The sequence below is a fragment of the Salmo trutta genome, chromosome 27, assembly GCF_901001165.1.
Source record: "Salmo trutta chromosome 27, fSalTru1.1, whole genome shotgun sequence".
NCBI lineage: Eukaryota > Metazoa > Chordata > Actinopteri > Salmoniformes > Salmonidae > Salmo > Salmo trutta.
In genome coordinates, this window is record NC_042983.1 from 37,873,266 (window position 1) to 37,893,405 (window position 20,140).

General features: G+C 43.1%; 1 protein-coding gene across 2 annotated transcripts in view; it reads right to left on the reverse strand.

The window, feature by feature from the left end:
* The window catches only part of bmpr1ba (bone morphogenetic protein receptor, type IBa), a 134,439-nt gene that overhangs the window by 29,083 nt on the left and 85,216 nt on the right, over positions 1–20,140 (reverse strand). For both annotated transcript variants that reach the window (XM_029717984.1, XM_029717985.1), the window contains one exon: positions 19,715–20,023. In XM_029717984.1, coding sequence (XP_029573844.1) covers positions 19,715–19,793 — 79 coding nt within the window. In that variant the 5' untranslated portion in view covers positions 19,794–20,023. The remainder of the gene's footprint in view (positions 1–19,714; positions 20,024–20,140) is intronic.

The window sequence follows — 20,140 nt, forward strand, 5'->3', positions numbered from 1 at the left end:
TGACGGTACATGGCCCCGTCCATCGTCCCTTTGATGCGGTGAAGTTGTCCTGTCCCCTTAGCAGAAAAACACCCCTAAAGCATAATGTTTCCACCTCCATGTTTGACGGTGGAGATGGTGTTCTTGGGGTCATAGGCAGCATTCATCCTCCTCCAAACACAGCGAGTTGAGTTGACGCCAAAGAGCTCCATTTTGGTCTAATCTGACCACAACACTTTCACTCAGTTGTCCTCTGAATCATTCAGATGTTCATTGGCAAACTTCAGACGGGCATGTATATGTGCTTTCTTGAGCAGGGGGACCTTGCGGGCGCTGCAGGATTTCAGTCCTTCACGTCGTAGTGTATTACCAATTGTTTGTTGGTGACTATGGTCCCAGCTGCCTTGATATAATTGACAAGATCCTCCCGTGTAGTTCTGGGCTGATTCCTCACCGTTCTCATGATCATTGCAACCCCACGAGGTGAGATCTTACTTGGAGCCCCAGGCCGAGGGATATTGACAGTTCTTTTGTGTTTCTTCCATTTGCGAATAATCGCACTTACTGTTGTCACCTTCTCACCAAGCTGCTTGGCGATGGTCTTGTAGCCCATTCCAGCCTTGTGTAGGTCTACAATCTTGTCCCTGATATCCTTGGAGAGTTCTTTGGTCTTGGCCATGGTGGAGAGTTTGGAATCTGATTGATTGATTGCTTCTGTGGACAGGTGTCTTTTTTACAGGTAACAAGCTGCGGTTAGGAGCACTCCGTTTAAGAGTGTGCTCCTAATCTCAGCTCGTTACCTGTATAAAAGACACCTGGGAGCCAGAAATCTTTCTGATTGAGAGGGGGTCAAATACTTATTTCCCTCATTAACCTCCCTGGGCAAGGTGGGACGTTTGCCTAGTCAACAGCCAGTGGAATCTCGTGGCGCGAAATACAAATACCTCAAAAATGCTATAACTTCAATTTCTCAAACATATGACTATTTTACACCATTTTAAAGACTCTCGTTAATCTAACCACATTGTCCGATTTCAAAAAGGCTTTACAGCAAAAGCAAAACATTAGATTATGTCAGGAGAGTACCCTGCCAAAAATAATCACACAGCCATTTTCAAAGCAATCATATATGTCACAAAAACCAAAACCACAGCTAAATGCAGCACTAACCTTTGATGATCTTCATCAGATGACACTCCTAGGACATGATGTTATACAATACATGCATGTTTTGTTCAATGAAGTTCATATTTATATCAAAAACCAGCTTTTTACATTAGCATGTGATGTTCAGAACTAGCATACCCACCGCAAACTTCCGGTGAATTGACTAAATTACTCACGATTAACGTTCACAAAATACATAACAATTATTTTAAGAATTATAGATACAGAACTCCTTTATGCAATCGCGGTGTCAGATTTTAAAATAGCTTTTCGGCGAAAGCACATTTTGCAATATTCTGAGTACATAGCTCGGCCATCACGGCTAGCTAATTTGACACCCACCAAGTTTGGCCCTCACCAAACTCAGATTTACTATAAGAAAAATTGGATTACCTTTGCTGTTCTTCGTCAGAATGCACTCCCAGGACTTCTACTTCAACACCAAATGTTGTTTTGGTTCCAAATAATCCATAGTTATATTCAAATACCTCCGTTTTGTTCGTGCATTCAGGTCAGTATCCGAAGGGTGACGCGTGAGCGCATTTCGTGACAAAAAAAATCAAAATATTCCATTACCGTACTACGAAGCATGTCAAATGCTGTTTAAAATCAATTTGTATGCTATTTTTCTCGTAAAATAGAGATAATATTCCAACCGGGCGACGTTGTATTCATTCAAAGGCTGAAAGAAAAAAATTGAGAATTCACATGAACTCGCATCTCCAGTGTCACTGTTCTCAGCCTGACCACTCACAAAATCTCCTGCTGTTTTTCGCCCAGAGACAGGAGAGACGTCATTCCACTTTCTGGTGCCTTCTGAGAGCCAATGGAAGCCTTAGAAAATGTCATGTTACAGCAGAGATGCTGTATTTTCGATAGAGATGCCACAGAAGGAGAACAAATTGTCAGACAGGGCAATTCCTGTATGGAATCTTCTCAGGTTTTGGCCTGCCATATGAGTTCTGTTATACTCACAGACACCATTCAAACAGTTTTAGAAACTTTAGAGTGTTTTCCATCCATATCTACTAATTATATGCATATTCTCATTTCTGGGCAAGAGTAGTAACCAGTTTAAATCGGGTACGTTTTTTTATCCGGCCGTGCAAATACTGCCCCCTAGCCCCAACAGATTAAATGCAAATCAATTTATAACATTTTTGACATACATTTTTCTGGATATATTTGTTGTTGTTCTGTCTCTCACTGTTCAAATAAACCTACCATTAAAATTATAGACTGATCCTTTCTTTATCAGTGGGCAAACGTACAAATTCAGCAGGGGATCAAATACTTAAAAAAAAAATCATGAATATTACTAACAGATTGATTAGAATTGGAGTACATTTAGAGGGTGTAATACAATATTATACATTTTATTTAACTAGGCAAGTCAGTTAAGAACAAATTCTTATTTACAGTGACGGCCTAGGAACAGTGGGTTACCTGCCTTGTTCAGGGGCAGAACGACAGATCTTTACCTGGTCAGCTCAGGGATTCGATCTTGCAACCTTTCAGTTACTAGTCCAACGCTCTAACCACTAGGCTACCCCCCCATTTATCTACAATTTCTGTTCTTCACTCTTGGCAACATGGGCCTGGGAGACTCACAGGGATATTGGTATCCACAGTACTCCACTAATTAAACACTTTTCAACTCGATACTTCTTTATTCCCCCAAAATGTTTTTTTCTTCTTTTTTTTTTACATAAATGCACTGTAATTTAAGACTTAAAACTGCAAAGTTTTCTCTCTGCCTCATGACAAAACGTGTAGAATTGCAGGATATTAGCTTGAAAACTAAAATGTTCTTTCTGATGTAAAAGTCCTTTAAAATGTTTCTTCCCAGGGCTGGTGACTTGGTTCATCCGGCCATGCACTACCAAAGTCATAATACAACTCTGTATGCTATTTTTATCTCACTCGAGATGTGTTATGATTATGAGGGGGTCCCTGAGGAATTTACTATCACAAAAATGGTCCCCGGCCACAAACAGTTTGAGAAACCCTGACCTAGACAGACGGAGCTAAGGTCCAGGGCAACTCAACAACAGTACTATTGGATATCCCATAGAGTAGGAGTGCTGCTCTAGGATCAGATACCCCTGTCCATGTAATGTTATTCATTGTGATCTAAAAAGGGATAACTGATCCTAAATCAGCACTCCTACTCTTGATACATACGGCCACAGAGTTTAGTATGTGAGGTCCTGCCTGTGTTGATGGAGAGAACCATGTCCAGATTGACTTAGTCTGTTTCTAATCTAATCCCCACTAACACAGCCCATTAATATGCTGTAGAGGACCAGACAATGGATCAAGTGAAGGAACATACCAGTGAAACTATTCACAAATTGTCTAGGATCAGTTGTGCCTTTTAGATGATAAAGAACAACATTGTATGGAAAAGGGGGACCTGATCCTAGATCAGCACTCCTACTCTGAGACACTTGATACATATACGGCCCCAGGGGACCTGATCCTAGATCAGCACTCCTACTCTGAGACACTTGATACATATACGGCCCCAGGAGATGTATAAAGATAAAGGCTAGAAGTAGCTTGGTTAAATGTGGTATGAGGCCTGGTCTGAAATATCAATACCAGTCATTAGCTTTCCCTCGGCTTGTTGTGATGGCTTTAATCCCCTCTAGCCCCAGTCTTTATGGAAATGGTTTGAAAGCATTAGCCTTTTTCCTCAAACTGCCCTTTTCAAACCATAACAAAACAATCCACACACAAAACCGTGAGCTTATCTTCCAGGACACCTCTTGCCCGCAGGGCAGTAGGAATCATAGCTTACTTGCTTTGTCAGCTGTGCAGGTACTTCCTTTAATGATGCTTAACTGAGTAATATCATCTCAATTGGTCTGCTCTTCAAAGAGACCGTCTGCATCCCAAACGTCACCCTATTCCCTTTCTTGTGCACTACTTTTGACCAAGGCTCATAGGGCTCTGGGCAAAAGAAGTGCACTATATAGGGCATAGGGTGCTATTTGGGATCAATCCAGAGGCTCTGAAAGGCCTGGGTAGCTAAGGGAGGCCAGGGGAGGAGGGAGGTGTGTGTTTTGGGTGGGTGGTAATATTACTGCTAGCCAGTGTTTATTTCCCAGACACTCCGAGGACAGTGGAGCCGTAGTCATCAACACACGCTTAAACAGCCATTTTCCATCCATTTACGGCCTGCGCTGTTTCCCTTCCCCTCCACGCAGTGTGAACAGTGTGTGTGTGAACAGTGTGTGTTCACACACAGACGGCAGCGGGGGCCGGTGAGTTAGTGTTTACAGTCCCTCTCCGACCCACTGTCTCCCCCTATGATTACTTTCCCATTTCCAAACTCACATATCATGGCCAACGGCTCCAGTCTGCCTCTGCTCTATCTCACTGAACAAACAATGTGTCTTTTAGCTGCTCTGACGCACCTACTTAAGGTCCACTGCTGGTGGTCATTCCCCAACCTACTACCAGGATAAGGTACCAATTGCAGGGTGCTGTAATTCACTCAAACGTTTGACATGCCTATTTACCCAGTTAGTGGTATGCTTATTGGTTGTCCTGTGTATGACTTTGATGACGCACTGCGTATGATTTAATGATGCCTTATAGGCAAATCATATCTAGGAACATCTAGTCCTTATAGGCAGATCATATCTAGGAACATCTAGTCCTTATAGGCAGATCATATCTAGGAACATCTAGTCCTTATAGGCAGATCATATCTAGTAACATCTAGTCCTTATAGGCAGATCATATCTAGTAACATCTAGTCCTTATAGGCAGATCATATCTAGTAACATCTAGTCCTTATAGGCAGATCATATCTAGGAACATCTAGTCCTTATAGGCAGATCATATCTAGTAACATCTAGTCCTTATAGGCAGATCATATCTAGTAACATCTAGTCCTTATAGGCAGATCATATCTAGTAACATCTAGTCCTTATAGGCAGATCATATCTAGTAACATCTAGTCCTTATAGGCAGATCATGTCTAGGAACATCTAGTCCTTATAGGCAGATCATATCTAGGAACATCTAGTCCTTATAGGCAGATAATATAATTTGACCTGTTTTTGATATTGTATGACATCACATTATATGTATGTGTTCTGCATGTACCAAGATGTTCTAATAAACCTGAGCCTGAGCCTAAGCCTGAGCCTGAACCTAAACCTAAACAGAGCCTCGTTGGCTTTGAAGAGAATATGATGCTGTCCTGAGGTACTGTACCTTCTCCAGTAGGTTAAAGAGACATGACCCCTCTTTAATGCAATTCCAACCACATTTCAAATAGAAGGTTTAAGATTCCTTGGGGTGAGCTAAGGTCAGGATACACAACTCATTATGTGTCTATAGGAGTAGTGGTGTTTAGGGGTGAAAACAGGGTTGAAAGGATGGGACTGTGTGAACTAAACAGAGGTAGTTCCTGGCACAGCGAGCTGAGAGAAGACACCAGATATCTGACTAAGGTTTCACTGCCACCGGGAATCAGCAGTAGTGTTGTTGGCTCACCAGATGGTACACTACCTCATACATACTCCATAGGGCCCTGGTCAAAAGTACTACGCTATATAGGGAATAGGGTGCCATTGTGGACGCGTCCTTTGAACGTCCCCTTGGCCGGTAAGGTGATACAACAGCAACATGACACAGCGTTGCCTCGTCAACACTCACTAACCTATCAAATCAAAATTCTATTCGTCACATGCGCCTTACAGTGAAATGCTTACTGACAAACCCTTAACCAACAATGCAGTTTTAAGAAAAATACCTAAAGAAAAATAAGAAATAAAAGTAACAAATAATTAAAGTAAAATAACAATAGCGAGGCTATATACAGGGGGTACCGGTAAAGAGTCAATTTACATTTACATTTTAGTCATTTAGCAGACGCTCTTATCCAGAGCGACTTGCAGTAGTGAATGCATACATTTCATTTCATGCATAAAAAAATAATAATAATAATTGTACTGGCCCCCCGTGGGAATCGAACCCACAACCCTGGCGTTACACACACCATGCTCTACCAACTGAGCCACAGGGAAGACTCAATGTGCGGGGGCACCGGTTAGTCGAGGTAATATGTAGATGTAGGTAGAGTTATTAAAGTGACTATGCATAGATAATAACAGAGCATAGCAACAGAGTAAAAGAGGGGATGGGGGGGGGCAATGCAAATAGTCTGGGTAGCCATTTGATTAGATGTTCAGTCAATGTGCCCCCCACCAGCCCTAAAAAACAACAGCCCTACAAGCTACAACAGCCCTACAAGTGCCTCCCTCTGTCCCCCTCTCTACACCATGTTAAGGCAGGCTCACAGTGGAGCTTCACCACCACCACACTTTCACACTGTGTGAGCAGGCCAGGGTGCTGGGCAGAGTGGGAAGGTGCAGCGTCCTCACAGCAGAGCGGTGGCAGGCAGCTTGGGTCTGCACCTGCCTCCTGTCCATCAGTCAGCCCTGTCCATCAGTCAGCCCTGTCCCTAAGCCTTTAGATCTCCTCACAGACTCAACTCCTCCAGTACACACGGTCGGTGACCTCATCTCAAAGCACAGACAGGCAGGCAGGCAGGACACACAGTCCTCACTGGTTCGGTATCCTAATATGAGGAGGAACAGTGAGTGGTCATCTAAAGTACAGGGAATGGCTGTGGATTATCAACTGGCCTATGGTGCATGTTTAGACAGAGATATTATGGTGCATGTTTAGACAGAGATATTATGGTGCATGTTTAGACAGAGATATTATGGTGCATGTTTAGACAGAGATATTATGGTGCATGTTTAGACAGAGATATTATGGGCGCATGTTTAGACAGAGATATTATGGGCGCATGTTTAGACAGAGATATTATGGTGCATGTTTAGACAGAGATATTATGGTGCATGTTTAGACAGAGATATTATGGGCGCATGTTTAGACAGAGATATTATGGGCGCATGTTTAGACAGAGATATTATGGGCGCATGTTTAGACAGAGATATTATGGTGCAGGTTTAGAGAGAGATATTATGGGCGCATGTTTAGACAGAGATATTATGGTGCAGGTTTAGACAGAGATATTATGGTGCAGGTTTAGACAGAGATATTATGGTGCAGGTTTAGACAGAGATATTATGGTGCATGTTTAGACAGAGATATTATGGTGCAGGTTTAGACAGAGATATTATGGTGCAGGTTTAGACAGAGATATTATGGTGCATGTTTAGACAGAGATATTATGGTGCAGGTTTAGACAGAGATATTATGGTGCATGTTTAGACAGAGATATTATGGTGCAGGTTTAGAGAGAGATATTATGGGCGCATGTTTAGACAGAGATATTATGGTGCAGGTTTAGACAGAGATATTATGGTGCAGGTTTAGACAGAGATATTATGGGTGCATGTTTAGACAGAGATATTGTTGTGCAGGTTTAGGAAGTGATATTATGGTGCCTATTGTAACATTTGCTTTCTTTTCTGTCTAGCCAAGTGTACATTTCCATTTTATTCATGAAATTTGTTTCAAAACAAACACTGAACATACTGTGTACTGATCTTGACAGGAGAACAAACACCTGAAGAGAAACATTCAGAAAAAAACTAGAGAGAAAGAGGGTGAGAGACACAGAGACACAGAGAGAGACAGAGAGAGACAGAGACACAGAGACACAGAGACACAGAGACACAGAGAGAGACACAGAGAGACAGAGAGAGACAGAGAGACACAGAGACACAGAGAGACAGAGACACAGAGAGACAGAGACACAGAGAGACAGAGACACAGAGAGAGACACAGAGAGAGACACAGAGAGAGACACAGAGACACAGAGAGAGACACAGAGAGAGACACAGAGAGAGACACAGAGAGAGACACAGAGAGAGACACAGAGAGAGACACAGAGACACAGAGAGAGACACAGAGAGAGACACAGTGAGAGACACAGTGAGAGACACAGTGAGAGACACAGTGAGAGACACAGTGAGAGACACAGAGAGAGACACAGAGACACAGAGACACAGAGACAGAGAGAGACACAGAGAGAGACACAGAGAGAGACACAGAGAGAGACACAGAGAGAGACACAGAGAGAGACACAGAGAGAGACACAGAGACACACAGAGACACAGAGAGAGACACAGAGACACAGAGAGAGACACAGAGACACAGAGAGAGACACAGAGAGAGACACAGAGAGAGACACAGAGAGAGACACAGAGAGAGACACAGAGAGAGACACAGAGACACAGAGAGAGACACACAGAGACACAGAGAGAGACACAGAGAGAGACACAGTGAGAGACACAGTGAGAGACACAGAGAGAGATACAGAGAGAGACACAGAGAGAGACACACACAGAGAGAGAGAGAGAGAGAGAGAGAGAGAGAGAGAGAGAGAGAGAGAGAGAGAGAGAGAGAGATAGAAAGAGCATGAGAGAGAGAGAGACAGACAGAGAGACAGACAGAGAGACAGACAGAGAGACAGACAGAGAGACAGACAGAAAGAGAAATAGAAAGCGTGTGAGAGAGAGAGAGAGAGACAGTGAGAGCTGGTGAGCAAAGTTTTTCTGGACGGGGAAGAGAGAGCCCTGTCCAAGCCAAAAAGGAAGTGTCAGGTCCGGACGGATGGCTCCGGCTCTGGGAGGAGTAACTGAGCCATGTCGAGGAGAATAGGAATAATACAGAGAGCAGCAGGGGAGGATGGTCACTCTCAACGTTGTGTCTATCCATCCACTACCACCACCGATTGCTTTGATAAACAATGACATTCTGAATGAGAGTCCTGAAAAGTCCTCGCTTACTCATATTGATGCGAGTGGCCAAAACGACTTCCCGGAGTCCTTATTTTTGGTTTTGCATGAATTGGCTACTAAAACCATGTCAAAAACAGACACATTCCCTTAATCGAACTACACCTTCTTCCCCACCTACCACCAAGCACCCCCCCCCCCCCCCACCATAAAGGCCTCATTGTCTACCCTCTCATCTATCCGTACTCCCCTCTCAGTGATGTCCTAACTAACACTGTCCTGGAGGGGTGCAGTTTCTGCTGCTTTCCATGTCTACTTGTCCCCTTGTTATTAAGCTTGGAAGTTGCCTTGATCTTGGTTCAGTTTTGCATTTCCCCCAATAACGGTTAAGGTTAGGATTGGGGGAGGGGAAGCAGATCCTGGATCGGTACCTAGGGGAAATGTCATCCAGGAGAATTAAGCCCCATCATTTAGTAGTCTCCCATCTCCCAACTAGTTCCTGATTAAAAGGGGAGATTTGTATCACTCCCACAGAGTAGCCTACAGCAAAACACTCCCACAGAGTATCCTGTTGCAAAACACTCCCAAAGAGTAGCCTACAGCAAAACACTCCCACAGAGTATCCTGTTGCAAAACACTCCCACAGAGTAGCCTACAGCAAAACACTCCCACAGAGTAGCCTGTAGTAGCAAAACACTCCCACAGAGTACACAATAGCAAAACACTCCCACAGAGTATCCTATAGGAAAACACTCCCACAGACCAGCCAACAGCAAAACACTCCCACAGACCAACCTATAGCAAAGCACTCCCACAGACCAGTCTATAGCAAAACACTCCCAGAGTATCCTACAGAAAACACTCCCACAGACCAGCCAATAGAAAAACACTCCCCACAGACCAGCCAATAGAAAAACACTCATACAGAACAACCTACAGCAAAACACTCCCACAGACCAGCCAATAGAAAAACACTCCCACAGACCAGCCAATAGAAAAACACTCCCACAGACCAGCCAATAGAAAAACACTCCCACAGACCAGCCAATAGAAAAACACTCCCACAGACCAGTCTATAGCAAAACACTCCCACAGAGTATCCTACAGAAAAACGCTCCCACAGACCAGCCAATAGAAAAACACTCCCACAGACCAGCCAATAGAAAAACACTCCCACAGACCAGTCTATAGCAAAACACTCCCACAGACCAGTCTACAGCAAAACACTCCCACAGTCCAGTCTACAGCAAAACACTCCCACAGACCAGTCTACAGCAAAACACTCCCACAGACCAGTCTACAGCAAAACACTCCCACAGACCAGTCTACAGCAAAACACTCCCACAGATCAGTCTACAGCAAAACACTCCCACAGACCAGTCTACAGCAAAACACTCCCACAGACCAGTCTACAGCAAAACACTCCCACAGACCAGTCTACAGCAAAACACTCCCACAGACCAGTCTACAGCAAAACACTCCCACAGACCAGCCAATAGAAAAACACTCCTACAGACCATTCTACAGCAAAACACTCCCACAGACCAGTCTACAGCAAAACACTCCCACAGACCAGTCTACAGCAAAACATGGGATACGTTAGCGTTTCAGCACCAGCTGAACCCTACGAAGAAGATGAGGACAGTTAATCTAAGGGGGTTTATGTTACAGGATGTAATGCCCCTTAATACCTAGTCCCCCCTCTCCTTTCCTTTCCTTTTCCCCTGGTTATTAGAGAGCCACAGGTGCTCTGAGCCCCAGGCTCCGGCATGCTCACCCCAGGACAACCCTCCTCACTCCTGGGGCCCATGGCTGACCAGCGGAGCTGCACATCTGAACGGCTGGGTGTCAGGTTCTACTGAGGGGAACCCGAGACACATCCTGTCAGGAAGCCATTGGACCAACAAGCTCTGAGGAGCACAGAACAGCGCCCTCACTTTCCCTCTCTCACCTTCTCTCCCTCTTCCTCCCTTTCATTCTCTCGCTCTCTTTTTTCTTCTGAAACAATCCTTTTGAAATGATTATGCCTTTGTAGCCAGAGTGTGGTAGAATTTTGTATTTTTTTATTTAACCTTAATTTAACTAGGCAAGTCAGTTAAGAACAAATTCTTATTTACAATGACGGCCTACCTCAGCCAACCCCTAACCCGGATGACCCTGGGCCTATTGTGCGTCACCCTATGGGACTCCCCTGACAGTTGTGATACAGCCTGGAATCGAACCAGGGTCTATAGTGACGCCTCTAGCACTGAGATGCAGTGCCTAAGAATAATGGGGCTTCATAAGGGAATAAGGCTGCATCGCAGACAACCTAAATGACCTGTTGACAACAACACAAGGACAACAATATGAAGTAGCATCTGCATTGTGATCACGGTAATTTACTCTAATAAACTATTATTGAATTGCTATGTACATGTAATGAGGTTAAAAATAAGGTGATCCAGGTCTCACCAGTGGGTAGGACACTTCTGTCTTCCACTATTTGGTTCTTTATAAAGCTATTGATTAAAACAATATATTATTAGAGTCCCAACACCTCGGTTGTTGTTTGTCTGGAGATTTATTACAGTTCATTCTGTAGTTTATTTCACAGTTTAGAATTAGGAAAGTTCCATGTGAAACCTAACACCGTTATGCCAAACAGATCAACTCAGCTAAACTAAAACCTGTATTACTTTAAGGACAAAACCATTTAAAAAAACTCAACAACACAATAGGATATTTGGACATTTTGCAAAAAAAAGAACAGTAACTCATTAACGAGTAGTGGCAAAAGACAAGCAACTGCAGTCCTTTGAATATGAAAACTGATCCTATGGTGCCGTTTCCACAAAGGACAATGAAATGTAAACAAACTGCTTCCTCTCAGGGCTAGTCTAGTGCTGGCCTGAGGTACCAATAGCTTTGTGTGTCGTCGCCTTCTTTCCCCTCGCTCTTTGTCTTTTTGATAAACGAAACATTGTGCTTCTGGGCCCGTATTCATGAAGAATCTCAGAGTAGAAGTGCTGATATAGGACCAGGTCCCTCCTCTCCTTGTAGTCTTATTCATTATGCTCTAAAAGTCTAAACTGATCATAGATCAACACTCCTACTTTGAAACAATTAATGAATAGGGGCCCTGGTCATTCACATAAGACACAATAGCATAGCTGAGACATGCTCAAGGCTAAAATGCTTAGAATGACTCTCTCCTCAGACAGGGGAGACTCTCTCCTCAGACAGGGGAGACTCTCTCCTCTCTCCTCAGACAGGGGAGACTCTCTCTTCTCTCCTCAGACAGGGGAGACTCTCTCCTCAGACAGGGGAGACTCTCTCCTCAGACAGGGGAGACTCTCTCCTCTCTCCTCAGACAGGGGAGACTCTCTCCTCTCTCCTCAGACAGGGGAGACTCTCTCCTCTCTCCTCAGACAGGGGAGACTCTCTCCTCTCTCCTCAGACAGGGGAGACTCTCTCCTCTCTCCTCAGACAGGGGAGACTCTCTCCTCTCTCCTCAGACAGGGGAGACTCTCTCCTCTCTCCTCAGACAGGGGAGACTCTCTCCTCTCTCCTCAGACAGGGGAGACTCTCTCCTCTCTCCTCAGACAGGGGAGACTCTCTCCTCTGTGAATTCAGTCAACTACCTGAAGGGATAGGGAAACATCTCTCTGTAGCCATTCTCCTCAAACTCTCAAGTCTTCACATTTCACCAGGCCAAATATTTTTCTTTATGACTCACGTTTAACTCTATAGTCAGTTAAACCACTCATTTAACCTTGTTCCAACCTGTTGGAGGCTGATGCTGACTGGCTGGCGGCAAGGGTGAACCATATTGGCTGACCTGCAGGGGGTGCACTAACGTAGCAGTAGTAGTGTTTTCCCATGCTAGTCCTCAAACCTCATTGTGACCTATATTTATCTTGTTTATACCTTGTATAGCATTTGTTTTGTATATGTTATGAGGGAATTGTGCTGTTATATGTTTATTTAATATCTTAACATCTTATCGCCTTGCAACAACTGAAGTTCCCTTGGGGAAAACAGTCATTCTATTGTATCCCTGAATAGGCTGCTCTTGTAGTTCGCGTCATTTCATTTCAAAGCCCTCTCACCTGACAATAGTTGGGTACATAAGTAGCTACAATAACAGCAGCATGAATCCCTGCTGTATTTCCCCCATACTAGGAATGAATCAACTCAGGGATAGCTACTACTGTCCTCCCTCTGAAGCTACACATCATGTTGATGAGATTCAAATAATGGGATGTTTCAGTAGATCGAGCCAATGAGCAATCAGTAGCCAGCGGCTTAGAGCCAATGAGCAATCAGTAGCCTGCTGCAATGATTTAGTGGGACAGAATCTGCATTCCAAACTGATGATAGTAAAGTTGCGTACTACACACACTGAACTGATGAAACTAAATGGCTACTGTTCTAACAGATGGCTACTGTTCTTCCTGCCACCATTGACACTTTCCCTCCATAATGAAGTTGAAGTGTGAAGAAAAAAGAAAGCCAGACAGAATAATGAAAAGGCCAAGAAGACAGGCAGAGGAAAGAGATAGTTAAACAAGTCATAAGAGGAAATGGGGGATGCTTACACGTCCATCCTACCCATCGATTTAGTCTATCTAATGTCAAAGGCACATTTCAAGTGGTCTTGGTAGAACTCCCATTTTAAAATCGGTGAACCTATGTCTGGTTCTTGACAGGGTGCTCTACAGTACAAACATTTGGACACAAGGCCTTGAGTGTAGAAATGAAAACATTTAACCAGTTTAATGTTTGTATCCTTAACAAAAGCTTAACCTTTCCCTTATGTTCAGGGTCAATTTGACCCAGAACAGAGTTTGAAATCACTAAAATACTATTTTACGTAATTTCTTCACCATAATCCTTCATCTACATCCCTAACTGTGAGTCTAAAACTTGTAAAACATGTCATTTAAAAAATACATTTAAAAAAAAATTGACCTGGTAAAGGAAAAGTGACACCCATGATGTTCTGTGTAAATTTGACCTGCAATTTGACCACTGCATCTTGATTCTGACCTAAAGAACTTTAGAATCCTAGAAACAAGCTGCTTTCTGCACAGGAATGGTGAAACCTTGCTGATCACATAGATATATGTATGATTTCCCTATGACTCAGAGGTTGAGGAACACTGGTCTGAAGTAAATTTGACCTTGACCTTTGTGCTAGAGACAAATTGTATTCTGTGAAGTAAAGCTCTAACCATGATGATCACAAGGACATAAATATGTTTGGTAACACTATTTGGATAGTCTGTAGAGCAGAAAGGGGGCTATCAACAACATTTCAACTAACTATCTACTAACCCTAAGCCTAGCTCTAACCCTTACCCTAACCTTAACCCTTATTTAAACCTTACCATAACTTTAACCGTAACAAGCAGTTGCTTAGCAACAGTTTGTTCGTAATATGACCATCTGTAGAACTACAGTGCATTCGGAAAGTCCCCTTCACTTTTTCCACATTTTGTTATGTTACAGCCTTATTCTAAAATGGATTAAATACATATTTCCCTCATCTACACACAATACTCCATAATGACAAAGCGAACAGGTTTTTATACATTTTTGCAAATTTATTTAAAAAAAAACAGAAATACCTTATTTACATCAGTATTCAGACCCTTTGCTATGAGACTTGAACTTGAGCTCAGGTGCATCCTGTTTCCATTCATCATCCTTGAGATGTTTCTACAACTTGATTGGAGTCCACCTGTGCTAAATTCAATTGATTGGACATGATTTGGAAAGGCACACACCTGTCTCTATAAAGGTCCTACAGTTGACAGTGCATGTCAGAGCAAAAACCAAGCCATGAGGTCAAAGGAATTGTCCGTAGAGCTCCGAGACAGGGTTGTGTCAAGGCACAGATCTGGGGAAGGGTAACAAAAAATGTCTGCAGCATTGAAGGTTCCCAAGAACACAGTGGCCTCCATCATTCTTCAATGGAAAAAGTTTGGAACCACCAAGACTACCTAGAGCTGGCCGCCCGGCCAAACGGAGCAATCGGGGGTGAAGGGCCTTGGTCAGGGAGCTCTAGAGTTCCTCTGTGGAGATGGGAGAACCTTCCAGAAGGACAACCATCTATGCAACACTCCACCAATCAGGCCTTTATGGTAGAGTGGCCAGACGGAAGCCACTCCTCAGTAAAAGCCACGAAAGCCCACTTGGAGTTTGCCAAAAGGCACCTAAAGGACACTCAGATCATGAGAAACAAGATTCTCTGGTTTGATGAAACTTTGGCCTGAATGCCAAGAGTCAAGTCTGGAGGAAACATGGTTAAGCATGACGGCGGCAGCATAATGCTTTCACAGTGTTTTTCAGAGGCAGGAACTGGGAGAGTAGTCAGGATCGAGGGAAAGGTGAACGGAGCAAAGTACAGAGAGATCCTTGATGAAAATCTGCTTTAGATCGCTCAGGACCTAATACTGGAGTGAAGGTTTATCTCCCAACAGGACAACGACCCTAAGCACACAGCCAAGACAACGCAGGAGTAGCTTCGGGACAATTCTCTGAATGTCGTTGAGTGGCCCAGCCAGAGCCCGGACTTGATCTCTGGAAGGTCTCTGGAAGGTCCTGAAAATAACTGTGCAGCGACGCTCCCCATCCAGCCTGACAGAGCTTGAGAGGACCGCAGTGAAGAATGGGAGAAACTCTGCATATACAGGTGTACCAAGCTTGTACCCAAGAAGACTAAAGGCTTTCACTGTCAAAGGTGCTTCAACAAAATACTGAGTAAAGGGTCTAAATACTTATGTACAGTTGAAGTCGGAAGTTTACATACACTTAGGTTAAAACTCGTTTTTCAACCACTCTACAAATTTCTTGTTAGCCAACTAGTTTTAGCAAGTCAATCAGGACATCTGCTTCGTGCATGACACAAGTAATTTTTCCAGCAATTGTTTATAGACATATTATTTCACTGTATCACAATTTCAGTGGGATAAGTTTACATACACTAAGTTGACTGTGCCTTTAAACAGCTTGGAAAATACCAGAAAATTATGTCATGCCTTTAGAAGCTTCTGATAGGCTAATTGAGTCAATTGGAGGTGTACCTGTGGATGTATTTCAAGGCCTAACTTCAAACTCAGTGCTTCTTTGCTTGACATCATGGGAAAATCAAAATAAATCAGCCAAGACCTCTGAAAAAAATTGTAGACCTCCACAAGTCTGGTTCATCCTTGGGAGCAATTTCCAAACGCCTGAAGGTACCACGTTCATCTGTTCAAACAATAGTACGCAAGTATAAACACCATGGGACCACGCAGCCGTCACATCGCTCAGGAAGGAGACGCGTTCTGTCTCCTAGAAATGAACGTACTTTGGTGCGAAAAGTGCAAATCAGTCCCAGAACAACAGCAAAGGACCTTGAGAAGATGCTGGAGGAAACAGGTACAAAAGTATCTATATCCACAGTAAAACGAGTCCTATATCGACATAACCTGAAAGGCCGCTCAGCAAGGAAGAAGCCACTGCTCCAAAACCGCCATAAAAAAGCCAGACTACGGTTTGCAACTGCACATGGGGACAAAGGTCGTACTTTTGGAGAAATGCTCTCTGGTCTGATGAAACAAAAATACAACTGTTTGGCCATAATGACCATCGTTATGTTTGGAGGAAAAAGGGGGAGGCTTGCAAGCTGTGCTTTGCTGCAGGAGGGGCTGGTGGCACTTCACAAAATAGATGGCTCATGAGGAAGGAAAATTATGTGGATATATTGAAGCAACACCAAGACATCAGTCAGGAAGTTAAAGCCTGGTCGCAAATGGGTCTTCCCAATGGACAATGATCCCAAGCATACTTCCAAAGTTGTGGCAAAATGGCTTAAGGACAACAAAGTCAAGGTATTGGAGTGGCCATCAGAAAGCCCTGACCTCAATCCCATAGAAAATTTGTGGGCAGAACTGAAAAAGTGTGTGCGAGCAAGGAGGCTTACAAACCTGACTCAGTTACACCAGCTCTGTCAGGAGGAATGGGCCAAAATTCACATAACTTATTGTGTGAAGCTTGTGGAAGGCTACCTGAAACGTTTGACCCAAGTTAAACAATTTAAAGGCAATGCTACCAAATACAAATTGAGTGTATGTAAACTTCTGACCCACTGGGAATGTGATGAAAGAAATAAAATCTGAAATAAATCATTCTCCCTACTATTATTCTGACATTTCACATTCTTAACATAAAGTGGTGATCCTAACTGACCTAAGACAGGGATTTTTTACTAGGATTAAATGTCAGGAATTGTGAAATACCGAGTTGAAATGTATTTGGCTAAGGGGTATGTAAACTTACGACTTCAACTGTAAATGTTTTTTTGCTGAAATTTCTAAAAACCTGTTTTTGCTTTGCCAGTATGGGGTAGTGTGTGTAGATTGATGAGGGGGAAAAATTAATTTATAAAAAGGCTGTAACGTAACAAAATGTGGAAAATTCATGGGGTTTGAATACTTTCCGAATGTACCGTATAGATGGAAAATCTGGACTCTCAAAATAAAGTGGGACCGTATATTTTCCCTGTGATGTTCAGAGACCGAGGTACATTGATCTGAAGTTTGGCAAAAAAAATGAAAAGAAATTCACAAATATCATAAAATGTCAATTTGATTCATTTACGACTTTGGTAAAGTAATCAAACATTTCTCTCGAAATGTTGAACAGTTGGGTCGATCAACTCATGGGATGAAAAGACGACATTCTCAGCTACTAGCAAATATATTTTGGGAGGTTAAAATCATATATTAATTTACTTACAGGTCAACAGGTCAAATTGACCAGGAACATAAAGGGTTTAGGCCCAATCAAACAGAAGCGAAGGCTTAAAAGCTGACCAAGTCAATGGGGTTTCATTTCATTGATCTAAATAAATGTATTTTTTATTTATATATACACAGGTTTATTCTCATTGAGATAACATCTCTTTTCCAAGAGAGACCTGAAATGTATAAATGTATATATGTTTAATTTATCTGCTGGTGATAGTAATCCGAGACTAAAGAAAACTGAAATTTGTTACAAATTATTACCAAGTAAGAAATAATTGAATATCAGCAAATACGACTTAACTCATCGAGTTAACTAAAATACTAAATGAAAACAAAGTAGGTTTTTGCTGGTTTGCAGTACTAAACAGTGTAGTCGCCTACTTAATGCAAGTTGTGGATTGTCTTACATTTCAGCACATGACAGAAGTATAACATACAGAAAGCAGTGCATTATGGACACACATACATTACGCTGAATGGGTATGACTACTTATTCTTATTTAACATTAGAGACCAACCTAAGCCTGTTCACATCATAAGCTCTACATAGAACCAGACACAACACAAGGTACCTTACGTCTATGAACGCAGTGTCTCTTCTATAAGAAGCACCATTTAGAGAACTTGGTCAGCATTTCAGGTTCATTCTGTTAGATTGAACTCCCTGATAGGACAACGTCTGGTTTTTATAGAACATGTCATTTTTAGAGGATGTGCCCTCACTGCAACCTGTGTGTTTTGTGTGTGGGTGTGTGTTTTGTGTGTGGGTGTGTGTTTTGTGTGTGTGGATATGGATGTGCGCAGATGCGTTCGTGCTTTGAGAGTCTGTGTGCATTCGTGTGTTTCATGACTGTGTGTGTGTTTTGTGAGACTGCATGTGTGTATATGTACTCGCGTGGTGGAAGTGTGTGTGTGTGTGTGTGTGTCTGTGAGCTCAATCATTGTGTGCCCTGGCAGAAGGAGGGTTGAGTGGTTTTTAAGCTGGGAGTCCAACTGTGTGTCAAACAAGTGGGAGACAGCTGCGATCCCTGCCTGGTTGACCGACTGCTCAGGGATGGATTCATTAGTACAGACCGTAGCAAAACATTTAATTAGTTATTGGACAAATTCAGGTAGGTCCCTCCTTGTTTCTGCCCATTTGGTTCCTAAATGAATACACCCCCATCTATCTGCCTGCCAGGGACACTGGACGATGCCTTACACACCACTAAACAAACCCAAACTCTAACTAACATGGACCAAGAGCAGGCTGCTCACTCACATTTCCCTTAAAGCTACTGTTACTGTAATCCACTACAATGATGTTACTGTAATCCACTACAATGACTACAATAAATAAAAATAGAACGACAGACCCAAGCAAGAATATACATCTAATTGGTAAACGGCTTGCAGCCATCATCCCTTGCTTTTAAGATGAACCTTTGTCATAGCGACCGATAGAATTTCAAAATTTTTCTCTAAATTCATCTGTTACTGTAATCCACAAAAATTATCATTCCAAGCCACCAAAACAAATAGCCTACTTCCATTAAAAAGAGGATATATTCTTGAATCTAGATGTTATAACAATATAATATTGCCATGTGTTAATCATTATTTGTGTGAATATAAATTAAACAAGACTTAATTTTGTAAATCAAAATGATAACTTTGAACAAAAAAAGTGTTCGGCTGCGTCATTGACGATTTTTAAAATACAAGTCCATTGAAATCTAGAGAAAAGGCCAACTTCGATACCACCAAAACGAGAAGGGAACTAAATACCATGTTGTCGTTGATTAAAGCATGCAAGGCAAATAAAGCTGTGTATTCTCTATAGACTTTAAAGCGTTCCACACCTGGACTACTGTACCATACATGCGATCCTTAATATGTAAAATATCCCCCAACATATTTCAATCCAATATATAGTGTGACCAGTCTGAAAGTGTCAGGTCCCTTACCACGGATGGTTCCCCAGTCTGAGTCCCCCTGGGGACTACCCCTAACCCTGGGGCTGAGGAGAGCTGTGTAGGAGAGAGTGAGTGTGAAAGGCGTGTTAGTCCACCTACTCACCGTAGGTCTGGTAGGGCAGAGACAAAAGTCCAAGCAAAATGAGATGGCTCCAATGTGCTCCTTCCCACAGCACCAGCATGGTGTCTCGACTGCTAGCCGGGCTACAGATGAGGGGGGAAGTCCCTCAGGCTCCGGACTCCACACAACGTCTCAACTCCCTGGTTCTCGCTCTCCCCCCTGTGTGTGTGCTCAGAGACTGGGGAATGCACGCGTGTGTGTCTCCTCTCTGTCCATGGTATGAGAAACTCCACTCTGCACAGCACACACAGCAGCCTCAATTACTGTTCCTGCTCCACACTGACTGGCCAGCTGTGAGTGAGAGAGAGAGCGCACGAGAGAGAGAGAGAGAGAGAGAGAGAGAGAGGAGTTACATTTCTCTCTCTCACAGTGCAGTATGTGTGTAGTAGTAGTGGGGCTGGCAAGGCC